Here is a 20,170-nt window from a genome sequence, read left to right as displayed (position 1 = left end):
CTATTGATTCCTTGTGATTTCCTTTTCATGCATTACCTTTATTGCAGGTTTTAACAACTTTCATCATGATCTAAAAGCTTAGTATTTAATAACTCTTACATGTCTATTTCTGCATTTTGCATACATGCTGTGAATATCTGACCCTGCTTAGCGACATCTGTCACCATGGAAACAGTCATTGTACTCCCAAGTTTTTTCCATGGTTCCAGAGGTTGCTAAGTAGTGTCTGTCAAATGGCAGCAACAGTCATGTTGGAGACTTTCAACTGCCGATTTCGGGAGGAAAAAGTAATTTTATCAAGTATCGTGAGTATTAACCAAATAATAAACACATTGCACAACTGAAATAGGTGAAAATATAACTACGCAAACTAAAAACTAAAAATAAAGAAAAAAAAAGCCAAGGGAGTTTGAATGGAACCAAAATGGTATGCAGCTGTTTTGTGGATTCAGATAAAGATATCAGGAGACCAGAACAACATCTAAAGGGTCAGAGCCTGTCGTGGACCAATTTATTAGAATTATATATATCACTTCACAATTTATATGTAATGTTTTCATTGAGGAAATCCCACTGAATATTGTTACAATGAGCACTTCAAATATTCCCACTCCTCAAACTCATTTCAGACTTAGGAGTATATTTGCTGAACTGCGGGTTTGAAAAAGTGCAGATGTTGCCTATAGCAACCAATCAGAATCTAGCTGTCATCTTGTAGAATGTACTAAATAAATAACTAGAATCTGACTGTGCCTCTGTCCCCCTCCTCCTGGATCCCCGGCTGCCACTGTGCCTCTGTCCCCCTCCTCCTGGATCCCCGGCTGCCACTGTGCCTCTGTCCCCCTCCTCCTTGATCCCCCCCCTGCTTCCACTGTAACGATGCCCCCCCCCCCCCCCTGCATCCCAGCTACCCCTGTATAAGATGCACCCAGATTTTAGACCCAAAATTTTGGGGAAAAAGGTGCGTCTTATACATGGGGAAATATGGTATGTCCCATATGTAGATCTAAAAATCTAATTTAAATAAATAAAACCGCATTCCTCATTCCTTTTTTAAATAGCAATTTAAGAACATTTTAAGCATGTATCTTAGGTGTCCTACAAATCATTTTCTCCCTTTTCAAAATCTCTCTGGAGGACATGCAAATATGACTGGTAGACTCCCAATTCTCAGTATGTCATGTAATAGCTGAGGGGAGGATTGTACAGATGGATCTCTGAGGGACTTTTCAAAGTCTCTCTGCTCCAACCATCATGTGACTGTGGTTGCCAACCTAGTAACATGGCCCTGTACAAACTATAAATCATTAATAGCAGCCTGAAGAAACAAACCAAGGGAAAATATAAATTACCAAGCTTTTTCATGTAGCCTGCCGCAGTGAAATCTATGTATATGTTTTTTTAAAAAAAAAAAAGGTTAGGTATGAGCTGCAAAATCTGCAGACAAGAGTTGCTTTCTTTTATTCGCACAAGTACAGTTATGATTACGAAATTTGGAAAAGCCCTTGTAAAATGAATCTGCATCTAATTATGAGGTTTAGAGGATGATCTGGAAAATGCGCAGTGAGGAAATGGTAAGAACATCACGAAGTCCAATCTGATAACAATTCAGAACCACACCCCATCCCCTTTACTCATTTAAACTTTTCAATTTCCTCTAAAATAGTGGTTGTTTTAGCCTAATTTATGTCCTAAATGAATAATTAGAGTGAGGGGCATCATAACTGTCTTTGTTTCATGTGTCACTTTTGTGTGTGTGAACCTTTTAATTACACTAGTCAAAGTGCAGCTACAATTGCACTTTCAAAGGAATGTAGTTGAAAAGTCGACCATGAAAACGTCTACAGTCATAAGGTCTACATGTCCAGAAGGTCGACACAGTTAAATGTCTACTTGTAAAATGTCTACAGGGTTGTGAAGTCTACAGTCAAAATGTTGACATAAAGCACTAGATTTAAAATGGCAATACATGTTAGAAAAAAAAAAGGATCTAAATGTAAACAATTAAAGGGCATGTCCCCGCCCCCCTCCAAACCAGCTTAACCAATCGTAGTGCTGCAAGCCTATGCTGGTACTAGCAAAACTGGGGAGCCAAAAAGTGTGGGGTCCTCCTGATTTTCCTATTACCAGCACTAGGCTTTGCCAGCCTGTGCTTGTGGCACTGTAGCAGGGAAACCTGCAGCATGGGGTCCCCCTGCCATACTGCCAAACAAGCCCCAGGCTGGTCAGCACAGGGCTGGATTCCATAGGGAGATCGGGTCTGCAAAAAATAACAATCAAATATTGGGAAACAATGTAATATAAAGATAAGGTAATGGTAAAATAATTTGAAATGTCTAAAAGCTAAAATAGAAAAACTAAGACTTAAGAAATTTGATGATATTGAATATAGTCCTCTTATTATAATGATCAAAAGAGGTTGGTTAATGATGTTAGAATATCAAGAGAATTTGTGCAAAATCACTCAAATCAAATATCCAAAAATCCAGATAAATTGTGGCTACCAGGGGGGACTATTTGATCCCCTAAAAATAAGAAGTCTCACTGACATTATTATAAAAGCAGTGTAACCCAGTTAATGACAATGTTTGCTTATTTATGTTACCAGTGTTACTGATATTGTTTAAATAATGTTAACACATCTAGAAAAGCAGTGTTGACTTTAGAAATTAGTGTGCACAAGGAATGTGTTTATTTTAAAATCGGGAAGGTATGATTAGAACAAAGAAAATATAAGGGTCAGGTGGCAGGAAGCACGTGGGGTGAGACAGTAGAGTGGAGGAGAACAAGAGAGAAGGGGGAGGACATGTGAGAGGAAGAGGAACATTGAGGAGAATTTAGCAATAAAGTATATGAAATGAGAGTATTGTGACAGATTAGGAAGATCGTGATAAGTACAAAATGAGGATAAGATATTCAGAAACTTCAGACCACAAGAATGAGAATCTGTTTGCTGTAAATATATCAGTACTGAGAGAGAAGTGTATCCACCCACAGTTCAGTAGTGACGTGATGCCTATTTTGAGTCTTTTTATAGCTGTAAAAATTCCCCCCTAAGGTTTGATACATCCTGATTGCACTGATCACAATTTTAAAAGCAAAAAAGTGACACTTTATAATACTCTGAATTTGGGTCTTTTTCATTTGCATATTATGGAAATAAAAAATAATAATGAAAATGAAATTAACTTTGCAGAGCTCAACATGTCACTACTAGTTTTTATATAAGTGATTACCCTTTTTAAAATATTAAAAATGATCTGACATATTAAACTTATCTGATCATTTTAACAGGACTATAACTCATCTAATGAGATGTAGTATATATGCCTACAGTATGTGTAATAGACTAGATCTATGTCTCCAATCACTTCTCTCAGCAGTGTTCCAGAGCCAGTGATCTAACTGAACTAACTGAGCTAAATGAACTACTGAGTGAAATGAACTACTGAGTCAAATGAGTGAAATGAACTAATCTTTTGTGTGAATTAGATCAGAATGAACTAATCCTCAAAATGAACTAGATTTCCTCAGCACTGCAACAGTTAACTACCTCAACTGTCAATCAAGAGTGAGATATATATATCTCTGTAAGTGTATTGTAAGACTATAGATTTTACAGTATAAGACCAGTGATTTCATACATAGTGTAATTGTATTAAAGTAACAGTTTATAAAAAAGAATTATTAGTAGTATAACAATCAAATTTGTTGTGTAAGTTTAGGGTTGATTAGTTATAAATGAGTGATTTAGGGATTAATATGATAAGATCCAGAAGATTTGTTAAACTTATACAAAATAAGGTGTCACGAACACCCAGCCTGTCCCAGATGCAGCAATCTGAACAGCTGGTCGTGACTGGCATCACCTTAGTCACTTAGCAATGAATGCACCTCTTCTGCCACCACAAAGGATTTATTATGGTGTCCTTATGTTCACCAGAACTACACTTAAATACTTAAATCACATACACATGTAGCATGAGCCTCCCTGGGCTTTGTACAGGGTCGGACTGGCCCACCAGGGTAGAGGGAAAATCACCGGTGGGCCCTGCTGCCAGATGTCGCTGCCCCGACACAACATTGATTCACAGGTTGGTCCTGGGGGAGGGAGCAGCCATCCTGTCGTTTGCAGGAGCAGATCCTCCCCTGCTTTTCTCTCTCTCTTGGTGAAATTATCACAGGACGGCGCGCATCACATGATACGTTCTCAGTGTTCACAAGAGAAGAAGAAGTAAGACTTTGCCTCTGCAGCACCTGATGATATAAGGTAAGTGTGGGGAGGGGGGATTTAATGTAAAATGGGTCCCCTTCAGTGCTCAAAGTTGTGGGATGGAGTGAGAGATATGTGCTTGGGTGCGCACGCGTGGGAGGGGGGAGAATCGGGCATTGGGAAGCGCTGGGAGAGTCTCCACCACCTCCACAAGAGGGACAGAGTTGGGGAGTTCATCAGTGGCAGGTTGCTAAGTTCTGCGGCAGCGCTATTTTCCCGGCGCACTTCATCCGGAGGGGGGTCAGGTGTCAATCAGCATAGCATGATTTTCTGGAAACCCCACCTTGACCCCCTGTACTCCTCCACTGGATTGTGGCGTTGAGCATCTCTCCTCTTGCCCCTGCACATGGAGCTGAAAGCCTGGGACTGTAGATAAGTATTTCTTTATAAACACTTGTTTTCTTCATATCTTTTCTATGGAGTATTATGCTTTTCTGTATGTTCAGTCTTTCTTTCCATCTCTTCTGTCTGTGTCTATCATCCTGCACTTCTCCTAGCTATGCTAGTCTTTCTGTCCTTTCCCTATTTGCACCAGCCTCTCTGCTCTTTCCATCTGTGCAAATTTCTTTTCCCTTCTTGTCTGCGTCAGCCCCTCTGCCCTACCTCTTTCTGCGCCAGCCCCTCTGTCCTACCTCTGTCTGCACAAGCCCCTCTGCCCTACCTCTGTCTGCGCCAGTCTCACTGCCTGCGCCAGCCTGTATGCCCTTCCCCTCTCTGCGCCAGCCGCTCATCCCTTCCTGTCTGCACCAGCCCCTTATCCCTTCCCATCTGTGCCAGGCCCTCATCCCTTCCCGTCTGTGCCAGTCCCTCATCCCTTCCCATCTATACCAGCTTCCCTGCCCTTCCCCATCTGTGCCAGCCCCTCTGTCCTCCCCCTTTCTGCCAGCCCCACTGCCCTTCCCCTCTCTGCACCAGCCTCTCATCCCTCCCCATCTGTGCCAGTTTCTCTGACCTTCCCCATCTATGCCAGTCTCTCTGTTCCTCCTCTGTGTGTGCCAGTCTCTCTCTTTCAATTGCCTGTGCACCATCTGTCTCTCCAATTTCAGTCTGTGCCAGTCTATCTCCCTCTTCATCTGTGACCCTGAGCCCATCTTTGTTTGTCTGTCTCTAATTTTGTATGTGCACCCCTGTCTCTCCATCTACCCCCCCCCCCCCGCCCTATGTTTGCATGTCTCTGTCTCCATATTGTAGGTATATGTCCTTTATTTCTCCCCCTTTGTTTTTGTCTGTCTTACCATCTTCCTCTTCTTCTGCCGAAGTTTACGAAGGTGGCTGCTGATCAGAAGCAACGTGGATGTAAGGAGGTACAACTGTTTCCCACACCACTGTCACTGTCTCTCCTTCCCATTCACCACTTCTGCCCCTTGGCACGAGAGGCCATCTGCGTTTCCATGTTCTGCGCCTTTCGCTGCTGAATGGTGAAGTTATATTGCTGCAAAATTAAACTTCATCTTAACAGCTTTCCATTATCCCCAGAAACTGGGGATCAATTCCGCCAACTTAAAGGATTATGGTCTATAATAATGGTGTAATTCTGTCCATACAGGTAGGGTTGTAGCTTTTGAAGTGCCCATACAATGGCTAGGCACTCTCATTCAATGGTAGCATACACCACCTCTAGTGGGAGTAGTTTTCTACTTAGGAAAATGATAGGGTGCTCCTCCCCCTGCGCTGTCACCTGGCTAAGAACAGCTCCTAGTCCATAGTTAGAAGCGTTGGTCTGTACTATAAATCTCTGTTTGAAATCTGGGGCCTGTAGCACAGGGGACTGGGCCAGAGCAGACTTCAGAGCTGCAAATGCATTTTCACAATAAACTGTCCTATTAATCAAGTGTGGTAACTTCTTTTTTGCTAAGTCAGTCAGAGGTTTGGCTAGGATGCTATAATGGGGCACGAATTTTATATAATACACAGCTGTACCTAAGAAAGTCATGACCTGCTTTTTCATGGTAGGGGTCGGCCACGTCGTGATAGCATCTACCTTGCCTGGCTCTGGGCTGAGTGTACCTCCCCCTACATGCTGCCCCAAGTACTGTATTTCACGCATGCCAAGCTGGCACTTCTCTGGCTTGATAGTCAGACCTGCCTCAGAAATTCGGCCTAACACACTATTCAGATGAATCAGTTGCTCCTCCCAGGTCTTGCTGAACACCACAATGTCATTCAACTAGGCAACTGCATGTCCTTCCTGGCCCTCTAGCAGGTCATTGACCAGGATTTGGAAGGACGCATGGGCATTTGTCATTCCAAAGGGCATGACCAAAAACTCAAACAGTCCAAATGGGACGATAAATGCGGACCTCTCACATGCCTTGGGTGACAATGGGATCTGCCAGTACCCCCTGCTGAGATCCATGATGGTGATATAGTGTGCCTGGGCAAGCTGATCTAGTAGTTCATCTATAATAGGCATAGGATAAGCATCAAACACTGTGGCGTCATTCAACCTCCTATAGTCTACACAGAACCGGGTGCCCCCACATTACTTTGGGACCAGTACCACTGGGACAACCCAAGAACTGTGAGACTTTTGAATTACCCCTAGCTGCAACATCTCGTCTATTTCCATTTTCATTGCTTCTAGCACTTCTAGGGAAGTGCGATATGTTGGCTGTCTGAGGGGGGTCAGGTTGCCTGTGTTTACATGATGTGTGACCAAGTGTGTTTTTCCAGGTTTCCCTGTAAAATGGGACTGATAGGGCCATAGTATGTCAGCTAGCTGTTCTAGCTTAGAGTCAGACAGCTCTTCACTGCAGTGGGCGTCTGCTAGGGAACCCTCCTCTCTAGCAACAGCTGCTAAATCTACCAAGGGGTCAGACTCCTGATCGCTCTCAGGCAAGCTACTCACAGCTAATACACAAGCTTCCCTTATCTCAGGACAGGGGTATTTAAAGAGGGGTTAGATTGCAAAACAACACAATTTACCATATTGTCATCAAACACCTCTATCATTGCAGGAGCTAGAGGAAAGGGGGATAGAGAGACTGATTCAGGGTCAGTGTTACCTTCTGGCATCCCCCTTCCCTCCTCCTCAGGGATTAATTCTGAGGACTTGGCCTGCACTGCTTGCTGGCATGTGAACACTGACACTTCAGACAGTTTACACATTTCAGGTATACTAAGACCTTAATTTTTCCTGTCACACCCTTGCTTACACATTTCATGTACAATGGAACCTACATTTTCCCGGTCATATGTGGGCAGCATGGTGGTGAAGTGGTTAGCACATCTGCCTCACAGCGCTGGGGTCATGAGTTCAATTCCCAACCATGGCCTTATCTGTGTGGAGTTTGTATGTTCTCCCTGTGTTTGCCTGGGTTTCCTCCACGTGCTCCGGTTTCCTCCCACACTCCAAAAACATACTGGTAGGTTAATTGGCTGATATATATAAAAAAAAAAAAAATTGACCCTAGTCTCTCTCTATGTGTGTGTGTTAGGGAATTTAGACTGTAAGCTCTAACAGGGCAGGGACTGATGTGAGTGAGTTCTCTGTACAGCGCTGCGGAATCAGTGGCGCTATATAAATAAATGATGATGATGGTACTAACACACAGTTGCATTGCAGGAACATTGTCACCTGTCCCTACCTCATTACAAGAGGTCAGTGGAAAAAAAGGTTTAGATACTACCACAGTAGCATGTGTGACATTCACACCATTACACATCTCACTATTATTAGGGGTTTCCAAATTATCCCGTTACATCTGGATCTTTGCATAAATCCACATAACTAACACTGGCACCTACCTGCTTCTCTCCCTCACATATCTCTATTACAGTACAGGATGCGAAATGATCACAGAGCATTTCAGGTTCTTCACATGGAGTGACATTTTCTCTAGTTACAAAAGGCCATTTTCTCAAAAAATTCTATCCTCCCCCTGTCGATAAACTGGGATCAGTGTTTTGTTCTGATTTGAAAGTGTCACTTCTGAGCTTAATGTTGCACACAGCATGAGGTAGCTCATCCAAATCACTGGCTGAATCTGCAGCTCCTACAGTGAGGGAGGGGGTGGAGATGGATTAGCTTCTAGTGAACTTCCCTCCACACTTCCAGGGGTTAATACACAGCTCCTCTGTGCTGCTCTCCGGGTCACTACCGCTAATGCATTTGATACATTTTCACACTTTGGGACACCTTCAGAATTGGGTACAGGTAAATTGACCTTACCTAAAACATTAGCAGACATGGTATCACATTTATGCACAATCTCATCCATTTTGACCTGATCAAATTCACTACCCAGGGGATTTAAAGTGTTAGTCCATCCAACAAGAGCATTATCATCAAACACATTGGCACATAAGCCCTTCCTCTGCATCACAGGTATCTGCAAATCCGCATGAGTATTCTCAGCAGCACATGACATTTCATTACATACTTTTGCACTTATTTTATGCTGGTCAACAGAGTTCACCTGGGAAAGAATAGTGTTAGTTTGCATCAGTGCATCAGAAATGACATCACTTTCATTAATATAAGCAGCGTAAATCCTTCCCAAATCAGTCCCCAGCAGTACCATTACTGGCAGATTGTCTAGTACCCCAACGTCTCGTATACCTCTGCCAGATCCCCAATCTAGCTACACACTGGTTAGGGGTACTGCATAATGTAGGCCCCCCACTCCTCGCACAGCAATAGTCTTCCCGGGAATAATGTTCGCTGGGCTCACTAGAGCTGGATGTACAAAAGTCAGGTCTGTGCCAGAGTCTATCAACCCAAGTGCGACTTGGTGCCCTACCTTAACCGCTTGCAGATTCTTTGGGGCGTTCTTGGGGTCCTCCTGCATACAGGACGGCCGGAACTAGCTTTCCTGCCAGGTCCCCCACAGGAGAAGGAGTTGTTTTCTTCTATGTGACTGCGCAGTGTATGTAGCAGGTTAGTCTGTGATTGGATGGTGATGTCATAAAGTGAGTGCAGTACAGTCACACAGTCTGTGTAGCAGGTTAGTGTGTGATTGGATGGTGATGTCACAGAGTGAGCGCAGTCACACAGTCTATGTAGCAGGTTAGTGTGTGATTGGATGGTGATGTCATAAAGTGAGTGCAGTACAGTCACACAGTCTGTGTAGCAGGTTAGTGTGTGACTGGATGGTGATGTCACAGAGTGAGCGCAGTCACACAGTCTATGTAGCAGGTTAGTCTGTGATTGGATGGTGATGTCACAGAGTGAGCGCAGTCACACAGTCTATGTAGCAGGTTAGTCTGTGATTGGATGGTGATGTCACAGAGTGAGCGCAGTCACACAGTCTATGTAGCAGGTTAGTGTGTGATTGGATGGTGATGTCACACAGTGAGCGCAGTCACACAGTCTATGTAGCAGGTTAGTGTGTGATTGGATGGTGATGTCACACAGTGAGCGCAGTCACACAGTCTATGTAGCAGGTTAGTGTGTGATTGGATGGTGATGTCACACAGTGAGCGCAGTCACACAGTCTATGTAGCAGGTTAGTCTGTGATTGGATGGTGATGTCACACAGTGAGCGCATTCACACAGTCTATGTAGCAGGTTAGTGTGTGATTGGATGGTGATGTCACACAGTGAGCGCAGTCACACAGTCTATGTAGCAGGTTAGTCTGTGATTGGATGGTGATGTCACAGAGTGAGCGCAGTCACACAGTCTATGTAGCAGGTTAGTCTGTGATTGGATGGTGATGTCACACAGTGAGCGCAGTCACACAGTCTATGTAGCAGGTTAGTGTGTGATTGGATGGTGATGTCACAGAGTGAGCGCAGTCACACAGTCTATGTAGCAGGTTAGTGTGTGATTGGATGGTGATGTCACAGAGTGAGCGCAGTCACACAGTCTATGTAGCAGGTTAGTGTGTGATTGGATGGTGATGTCACACAGTGAGCGCAGTCACACAGTCTATGTAGCAGGTTAGTCTGTGATTGGATGGTGATGTCACACAGTGAGCGCAGTCACACAGTCTATGTAGCAGGTTAGTCTGTGATTGGATGGTGATGTCACACAGTGAGCGCAGTCACACAGTCTATGTAGCAGGTTAGTCTGTGATTGGATGGTGATGTCACACAGTGAGCGCAGTCACACAGTCTATGTAGCAGGTTAGTCTGTGATTGGATGGTGATGTCACAGAGTGAGTGCAGTCACACAGTCTATGTAGTAGGTTAGTCTGGTGATGTCACAGAGTGAGCAAAGTGCAGTCACTCTACAGTGCAGTCCCTCAGTGCTCAGTCGTCTAGAATTAGAGTGCTGGTGATCAGGAGGAGCATGATGTCAATATGTGCTGACAACTTTAGGCAGTTGCTGATCACTGGAGATAAGCAAATTTGCCGGGGGCTACAGTAAAACTGACCTTTGGTTTGTGTTAGCATCTGTCCACTTCCACTCCTCTCTATTACCCAGCTATACAGAACCTAACTATATGTGTGGTGGCCGAGTACTGATGGGATTTTCTTCCCTTACCTTGTCCTCCAGACACGAGTCAGGTTCTTTTTTGGTCGGACATCCGGTGGTCAGGAGATAAATTCTTCAATGAAAGGGACAAGGATTGGACAAATAACTTGGGTTTATTAATAATGCGCCACTGACCCCTTCAACTCAATGGTAATGAGAAAATATTCATTTGATCAACATAGAGCACAATAGCATCTAACATATAATAATAAATCAATTTTCAGGTAAATCACTTAACATTAACATTCAACTAAAACATTTGGTGCACCAATATTATCCCTGGTAACGATACCATATTTTACACTCAGTCCTGGGTTGAACTGTGCACAGGAATTTAGTAGAAGTGCAGCACGTGGTTGGGGCCCATAAATTACTTTTTCACACCAAATAAGCTGATGATCTTTTGTATTACAGTCTCTTTTGTGTGTACTCACAGACCTCTCTATTTTCTCTCCTCTCACACTGTCCTCAGTACATAGCTCAGTCTGTTTAGTGTGATGTCACAGATCTCTATACTGCTTATTTGTTTTCAGTACTTTCCTTTTTACTCACACCTCTCTTTGGCTCACTTCTTATCCTCTTCTCTTCTTACACTTACTTCACTTTTAATCTGCTTATATATCACTTTGTCCGATTTTCATTCTGTTCCTATTTTTCTCTCTCAGTCTATGCAGACACAGGGATCTCTCTCAGTCTATGCAGACACAGGGATCTCTCTCAGTCTATGCAGACACAGGGATCTCTCTCCCTCAGAAGTCTAGAACTTTCCTCTCCCCACTGCCTTCTGGGAGTTCACAGTTATTACCAAAGTTAGTGGACTTGTTGCTAAGCCACACACTCCTCCTGCCTGTTACTCCCGGCAACCACCAACCACTCCCAACTGTCACTTCTCCCTCAAGAAAATATATATATATATTTTTTTTTAAATCTTTATAAACACTTTTAACAATTAACAAATTAAATTAACAAATTAAAAACATATAGATACATCCCAGGGCACTCAGATTTTGGGGCACCACATATGCATGTACAGTGCAGGAACTCTCTCAATTCAACTCCAATTGATGGTAGTTTGTTGAATTCACAGGATAACACTATTCAGCGACCATGGCGCACGGCTGCTGCATGCTGAGAAAATGTATTGGGCACAGCTAGCACATGTGGGTTCTGTGGGTACGTGTTGGACAAACCCAGCTCTGAGAATTCTGTACATCAGACTCTGCTCGCTCAAGTTTATCTTACAAAATCAGTGGTTCCTAATTGTTGGAAAACTTTGTCCAGCCTAAATGTTTGCTTTAAACAAATAAAACAAATAAAACAATACTCTGAGAACAGGATTTATTAGTATAGCATATCCAATGTATTTAGTTTTATAAAGCAATCATAGAGAGTGTCTGACAGAAAACAACAGTTATCTTATAAAACCTTATAGAATTGGCAAGGTCTGCAACATTCACAAAGCCACTAGTAGAAATTAATGCAAATGTTAATGTTACTCTATATCTCCAATTATATTATCTGTATAATAGATATATAACGATGAACTGATTGAGTTCAACTATTATATTTGGAAATCATACTGCAAAGCAGTTTGGGATAATTGTGGACCCATCAGTAACAAAAAGCTCACATGGTATTGTGGTGATTATTATAGATAATATTGTGACATATATCATATAATATTTCTAGCAAGTTATTATGCGGTATAATCCAACTCTCCCTTTCAGAATCTGTATTTTCAAAGCAAATGTAGAAACAATGATTATACCACAAGAGTTCTCTGACCATACAATATATGGGTCACAGAGTCAGGTTCTTCACAGAAGAGTCAGCGAGGAGCCACTTTCTGGAGTTTGCTGGATGGACATTTTTAATAATCTGATCCCAAACAATGAAGCTCAGCCTACCTAGCCAAATTGTGATTAATTTAGCAGTATGGGAAACACAGTCCTGGAGCATCAAAGCGTGTCCAACCCTGGAACAGAAATTAAATCACACATCACACATTTATCATTATACTATCCAACAACACATATGAAGCATTTGCAGAATGTTACATTGCTGTCCTATGCTCTCTTACCTCAGAACAAGACAAAACTATGTTTACAATTAGGCTGCATTAGGGGAATACCGTCATGGTGGCACCTTTGTTATCTGTTAAGCACTTGTTTTATTTCTAGATTGGGTTGTTCCCATGTGTCTTGGTTTTTTCAGGATAGTCCCCTCTGTAACTCACAATTAATTTTCTTAGAATTTTGACTCCTAATATATAAAAAGGTAACAGTGGAATTAGGAAATGTATCTTTAACTGTTGTATTTTACTTTGTACCCAAAAGGATCTGTGTGTGTGGGGGGGTATTTTATGGCCTGGTCTCACTATTAAAGACAAATATTATAATTTTAAATGACACCTCAGTTCCAAAATGAATACATTGCTCAGATTATCACGACTTCCCACTACACCTCTGGTAAAAAGTCAAGTATTAAATCCCAATTCATTACAGACAGCTGAAGTTCCTCTTACATCTTAAGGACAGTATCTTAGTGGGACATGATACATAAGAAAAACATGAGAATGCAATTATTGAACTACTTTGTCATCACTGTCCCTGTGTATGTATCAGCCAAGCTATGTCCTACATTTCTGTAAAGCAAGTCTGCCAAGCTATCAGTCACTGTGTGTCTGCTCTGCTAGAGAAGCTCCTCCCTCCTAAGATGGCAACCTGCTGCAGAGGAGTGAAAGAGAGCCTTAGGGACTTATTTAGTTACATAAACACTCCAGTTATCTCATATATATTATTCAGCTCAGTAAAACACAGCCTTGTATATTTATGAAGAATGGTAGGTTTACTTGCTGTTTAAATCATTAGTAAATATTATAATAAGGTAGAAATTGCTTATTTTGATTGTGGCAGCATTTTCTTTTTATGAATTCTTAATGTTTTGAAGTTCCCAACAAATTATGCTGCATCAGAAAGTTGCATTGTTATAGTTATAAAAGTTAAACCATTCTAAAAATTAAGGAAGGGATGGAAGTTTTGGTGCCCGTTCACACAGATTCAGGCAGACAGCTTGCAATTTTCCCAAGTAATTTGGTTTGTCACAGGGATCATCGATCTTTATAACAACCAGTACTGTCTGTCCACACCTAATCACAACTAATATTCAAATGCAGTAAAACTGACAAAAAAAATAGGTATGAATGGACAGGAGCAGATAATTGTGCAAGATACGTTTCTCTGATAGATCACAAGCAAACGCAAATCCACTCTGAGCAAACAGAAATCTCTGTGAACGAGCCCTTAATGTTCACTTTGATATATCCGGCACATTACATTAACCAATGTTCAATAACATAGATATTCTATCAACAATTCGAACACTAACCAAGTCAGAAAGTCAACGCCACAAAGTGGTTCTAAGTGCAGGAAGAAAGAAAACCTATAACGTTTCACAGCTGAGGTCCTGAGATGACAAAACTGCAACTGGGGAATAAATTAGACAATCTGTATGAAAGGCCCATGTTCAATAATCAGTAAGTTAATAAAGGTATAATAGACAAGTGTTGCTAATATATGTATCAACTCCTGGAAATAATATCTGTATAACCATCATTGTTCATTAGGAAAACGCGTGTATTATAGCGAATGATACACACATATCGTAAATTATTATAGATTAGAAGACTTTTTGGAGTTCCGTGATATAAAAGCACTCGTTCTACAGCCTCAGGTATTTCTATGACCACGGAACTCCTTAGTAACTTAAGTTATAATATCCTTATAATTTACAATATGGGGTACATTATATCATATATAACTTATCCTATCATTTTATATATGTGAATAGTATGTTACAGTCACATAGAATGAAACATGTTTATATCATACCTATAAAGTCAGTGACCTCTTCCCTGGGTCATGTTCTTCTTTCCTTTACAAATCAGTGCAATACCAGTAATGATCCCACATAATCCAAAAGCCAGACCGAGGCCACATACAATGTTCTCGGACGTCTCTGAAACATGACGGGGGGGCTCAGGTCCTGTAATAAGTGAACACAACAAACAACACTGTAAGCAAAGAACTATAAAAATAGAATATAAAGAGTTCAGAACAAAAGCTGCGTAATACAGACCCCAGTCACACTCAGATCTAAGTCAGTGTAAGTCACGATCTATCAAACAAACCAAACAATCAAATTTAGTTTTCTATTCTGGATGTAACTACAAAGTGTCAGTGTTGGAAAGAGTTGAGTTCAGGATAAGGATACACTCTTAGGGGGCTATTTATGGAAGGGTGAAGTGGTGTTTCCACAGACTTTCCGCCAGAAAAAACACTATTAGTCTATTAAGGAAATTTGTTGCAGTTTTCAAAAACATCAACCAGGTTACCTATTTTGCCCTAGGTAATTTAGATTACTTTAGGCATTTTTTACTTTTAACTTGTAAAATACTGATCTGTCTTCTAAGCTGTTCTTTCTACTACTCTTTTACCTGAAAAATGATAATGGGTTGGGGAAAGAGATGTTTACAAGAAGACATTTACAAGGTAGAATGGAAGATAACTTCCTCTCAGATGGTTCTTTACAGTTTTTATTGTTTAGAATTATTTTATTTATCTAATAAGAAATACTTTGTTGGACTCATTAATAATTACACTATATAAATCCTTCTTTGGAACCTCAAAATATGATTCACAAGGGAGGTGTTGGGGTGAAAGCTCAAAGAGATCGTAAAAGGCCAGACTTTATTAAAACAGGAATTCATATTTTAATAATTATAAATCCAGGAAATAGATGACATTATACTATTAGAGATCCCCTGGGCAGAGCTTTGCTAAATTTAAGGTCACTGCTCCTGTTCACACCCCCCACCCCCCTCTCTCACCATGCCACCCCACCGTCTCTCACAATATGCAACCATCTATCACCGTGCCACATCCCTCTATCAGTGCCCTCTCTCACAAAGTGTGACAAGATGAGGGTGCCAAGATATTGAAAATAGGGGTTTAGCCTACTGGACACCCTTACTCAGCTGAACTGTATTTAAGATTGCTCGTACTGTATTGGGTTAATCATGTACATATATATTTTATATCCATTGTACAATTCTTAAGTGTCGCCAGGATACACTGCTACTATTATGTAAACATGCCTTTTGTTTGTGTCCTGTTAGTTGTGTAATATACCTCCTGGCCATTGTGTCTATATGCAGGCGGTAGGTGTCCCATCCTGCTTTAGCAGACATGCTGGAGCCCCACACTGCAGAGTGCCTGCAAGTGAGACAAGGAGTGGGGGAGGTCCACGGTCAGCCCCTGGTAAGTGGAAACCCAATCCCAGGTGGGGTTGTAGGACTGTCCATCTGAAGCTACCCCACAGTGGGAACATGAAGGGATAAAAAATATGTGACACAGGGTCTCTCTCATGAACAGTGGTAATACGGGGTTATGGTTCTAGGTGTACTGGTCACAGGGAGGCGAAGGTTTAGCCGCAAGTGGATCGTAAAATGTCCGTGGACTTTGCGAATATATATACGTGCCAAAAATGGGAAGACATTGAGTTCAGTCCCTACCACGCAGGTAGAGGAGTGAAAAAACGTGGCTTAGCAACGCATCAAAGTAACTGAGACAAAGACACTGGTGAAGTATAGGCGTGTGTAAAATGAATATAGTGAAACCCCTATCATATTTTTACTATTCTTGTGTGCTGTGTGTCTTTATGTATAATAAAATGCTGCGTCTTCTACCCACTATGTGCTTTGGTCATTTAGTTAACCCATGTCAAGGTACTGGGAATGCCAGGGGCTACATTCAAGGCTGACCTGCAGACAAACCAATCGGCTGACAGGATGAAAAAAGCTAAACATCATCCCGGTACGCTCACCCAGTGTGTGTCACTCATGGCTATAACATTGCCAGCTACGTTACGTAGACCACAATGCCATTTTTTTATATATATGTTTTCTCTTTCTTAAATCTAAAAATTCTGCAAGTACACCTATTCTTATAACATGTTTCCAGTGTAAAGTTGTATTTATTCCCCATGTATACGACACATGCTACATATATACTATACTATAGTATTTGTGTTACTTACTCCAGAACTTGTTGGTGGGGTTGACTGACAGCCCGGCATGCTCCACAGAACAGGTATACACATCTCCCTGTTTCGGGATCAGCACTACGTACAGGAATATACTGAAGGAACCATCTGGTGCAGGGTAGAAGTCTGTCTCTGACACTCCATCCGTCACAGGCTGATTATTCTTCAGCCAGCTCATCTTCATAACCGGGGGAAAGAACTTGGCGGTAAGACAGATCAATGTACTAGGTTCTCCAAGAACCACAGGTTCCTTTGTGAATACATACATTTCCGGGGCAACTACAGGAATAAAGATCACATGATTAAGGCCTAAACTATTATTCTCTGATAGTGTAAACCATGCTTTATGGGTAGGTTCACATTTTTGGGAAATAGGTTGAAAGAGTCAGTTTTGATAAAAGTCTAGTGTCTAGCATCATGTATGTAATAGTAATGGTACCAGTAGCTGTAGACTCTTCTCACAGACAGGAAAGACTTCTGTACAATCCTCAGTCAGTATATCTCCGACATCTGTTGGTGCTGCAACTGCTGGCATAGCAATTATTGCCACAAATTCAAAAACTGTGGTATTGTGGTCTGGATGTATGCAGGGGATGATCCTAGCTATTGAATAAAAAGATTCTACAGCTGCACATACCATTAGATACAAGAGACTGTTAGAGAGTGTAACTAAGCAATTAAACAAGACATGCAGTGGGTACTGTTAGTAAAAATAACCTTTTTAATCTATTAGGTATAATCAACGGGCATTACTTTTACAGAAGGTGCCCATCTTACTAACATCTCTTCAATACCCGTGAGACATGAAGATTTTCATGCTGCAAAGAGTTTGCTCAGTTCTCAGTTTACTTATCGTAGTAAGCGTCACGCTCCCAGGTCACATTTGGAAGTCTCTGGTTTGGGCTGTGTGTGTTTGGAGGGACTTTGCCTTCCCACGCAGTGTGATCACAGATGTCAAATGCAAGCAAAGCGAGTACAAAAAACCCAAACCACTTATTATCACGAATAACCTTCTCTAGCTACTCCCTGATTTAATATCTTATATTCACACTGTCAAACAGTTTATCACCTCTATTTTGTCAGGAAACCTCCCCTGCAGGGACGGGCTGGCCCGGGGGGTAGCGGCCCCCTGGGCCGCTCGGTCAGACTGCTATTAGGGCCGGGGGGTAGGCCGGCCGGCCGCCCCTTGGGTGCAATATAGCACATTTTCACCGACGGCCGCATCTGATGTAATCAGATGCGGCCACATCAGTGCACAGGCGGCCGCATCACATGACAGGGGATGCGGCCACGTCATCAGTGACGTGGCCACATCCCGTTTCATGCGATGCAGCCGTCTGTGTGCCCCTCGGCCATTCCTCTCCCGGCCCGCGCCTGCTCCCCTGACTACCTTAACCTGTCACAAACCTCACTATGAGAACTTGTGACTTGACAGTGTTTACTGTATGAGGTTACACACAATTCCAGCACTCAGTCTCTTTTTTACCTATCACACAGTTATAGACCTGCTGATTCACCCCTAAACAGCACTCTCACACCCCCACACACTTCAGGTTTGCCACCACCTATTGAATAAGGGCAAAAGGACCCCGATATTTCTCACACTGGCACACAGTGAGCACTCCTTGTTACACACAGTTAGCAAGGCACACACCAGCACTCAAAGGGTTCACCCTTAACCCCTCAAGGCTCTATAACACAAATGTACATGCATGCACATACTCAGCTTGGTATACAAATGTTTTCACAGTTCACACCTCAGTAATGAAAGGTTTTGCATGGTCAAGCAATCTATCTCTTCTAGACAGTAGGTGAATTCATTTAGAGCAATAAGGACATCATAATTACATTTTTAGATTTAATATACAAAAAGCACAATGCTCACAGGTTAATAAAAAAACCAATTAATAAACAATTGACATAACATACACAAGCAAAACAGTTAAAAATAAACCATCAGCACGGACCTTGGACATATGGCTATGCAGTCATATTTATAACACAGGGATTTCCCAAGATGTGAACTCAGAGCATGGGAAATCTCTGTTTATATGGGAGTTCTTAGCAAGTAAGTCATGCGTTGTTCCATATGTTTGGGTTTTTTGCTGGTGCTGATAAATTCCCAGGCTCCCCATGCTATTTGTTTTTTTTACCCTTGATTTTGCCAGTACCAGCCTAGGCTGGCAGTATTAGTGCTGACTTTGGCAATTTCTGGGGTCCCACAATTTTTCCAATACCAGCCTAGACTGGATGCGCTAGGACTGATAAGGCTTTTCGAGGGGGCACACTTTTTTTTACATTATATAATTGTTTATTTAACAGCATTACAGGGAATAGGTTTTAAGCATAGCTTAACGAACGAACATGGACGCATATTGCATATTATTCCAAATCGCACATATCTTAAGATATGTGCGTCTTGGAATACTACGTAAAGTACAGGATGCAGCTTACGCTTACGCTGTAAGTGTAAACTGCTCTACATAAGGCCCATCATATCTAACTTTGGGATGATAAACATGTATCATTGACCAACCAACATACCAGAATGTCATCTGTAGACGGAAAGGAAAAGCGCTTTGCGAGCCAGCAACAAGATAACTCCCTGCACATTTATTACAACCACTAGTGTCATACACACACTGTACATTGGTACAGGAATAATCAGTTCTTACCATTTGTTGCTTTTGCATTGTTTGACCGGTTTCTTGCCACTTCAAGATTATGTTTCAACAGAGCAATTTCCTGCAATGCTCCAGCTGCATCAAAACTGTCTCCAAACTCTGGGAGTCTCCATCTCGTCTGTTTCTCTTCCAAATCCACATGAAATATCTCATCCTGGTCTATCTGAAACATGAACTCTCCTGTTGGCTCCTGTGTCTGGTAGAAGTCTGATTGAGTAAACACATTGCCCACTGCAGAAAAGACAGGTAATACTAATAAATATAAGCACAAAGTGACTATTACAGCATTTAAAAAGCCACATAATATAACGTTTATGTTACAAAGGGCCTGATTCATGTTCGGACGTATGTCCATTTGCGTAGCGTATCTTATGTGAAATAGTTGTGTACATGTCCATAAACAGACCTTACACCAATGAGCACAATCACATGCAATTCATGTCTGAACGCAAATGTCAGGTCTGCCTCTGACTTGAGAGGGGAACAGGGGAGTGAAGTGGCGGACTAATGTAGGCCATGTACAGTTTGGGCGTTCTGACGCAGATGTGGCTGATTCAAGTCCTCTTTTTATCGTCAGTACGCTTGTTATTAGCCGTATGCTTTGCACCTACTACAGGGCAGGCGTACATGCCGACTGATAGTGATGACTAACATGGCATAGTCTTGGCTATCACAAAACATGTGTATGCAAC

General features: G+C 42.0%; 1 protein-coding gene across 1 annotated transcript in view; it reads right to left on the bottom strand.

Moving 5' to 3' along the window:
* Nucleotides 1-12,121: 12,121 nt before the first annotated feature.
* LOC142101977 (RLA class II histocompatibility antigen, DP alpha-1 chain-like) overlaps nucleotides 12,122-20,170 on the bottom strand; it is a 22,912-nt gene continuing 14,863 nt past the window's right edge. The window contains exons 2-5 of the mRNA XM_075186470.1: nucleotides 19,470-19,709; nucleotides 16,789-17,073; nucleotides 14,583-14,736; nucleotides 12,122-12,667 (exon numbers count right to left, since the gene is read on the bottom strand). Of these exons, the coding sequence (XP_075042571.1) occupies nucleotides 14,591-14,736; nucleotides 16,789-17,073; nucleotides 19,470-19,709 (671 nt within the window). The 3' untranslated portion in view covers nucleotides 12,122-12,667; nucleotides 14,583-14,590. The remainder of the gene's footprint in view (nucleotides 12,668-14,582; nucleotides 14,737-16,788; nucleotides 17,074-19,469; nucleotides 19,710-20,170) is intronic.

The sequence above is a fragment of the Mixophyes fleayi genome, chromosome 9 (genome assembly GCF_038048845.1).
Source record: "Mixophyes fleayi isolate aMixFle1 chromosome 9, aMixFle1.hap1, whole genome shotgun sequence".
Lineage (NCBI taxonomy): Eukaryota > Metazoa > Chordata > Amphibia > Anura > Limnodynastidae > Mixophyes > Mixophyes fleayi.
Note: the sequence above shows the minus strand (reverse complement) of the source record. Positions and strands in the feature narration are given on the sequence as shown.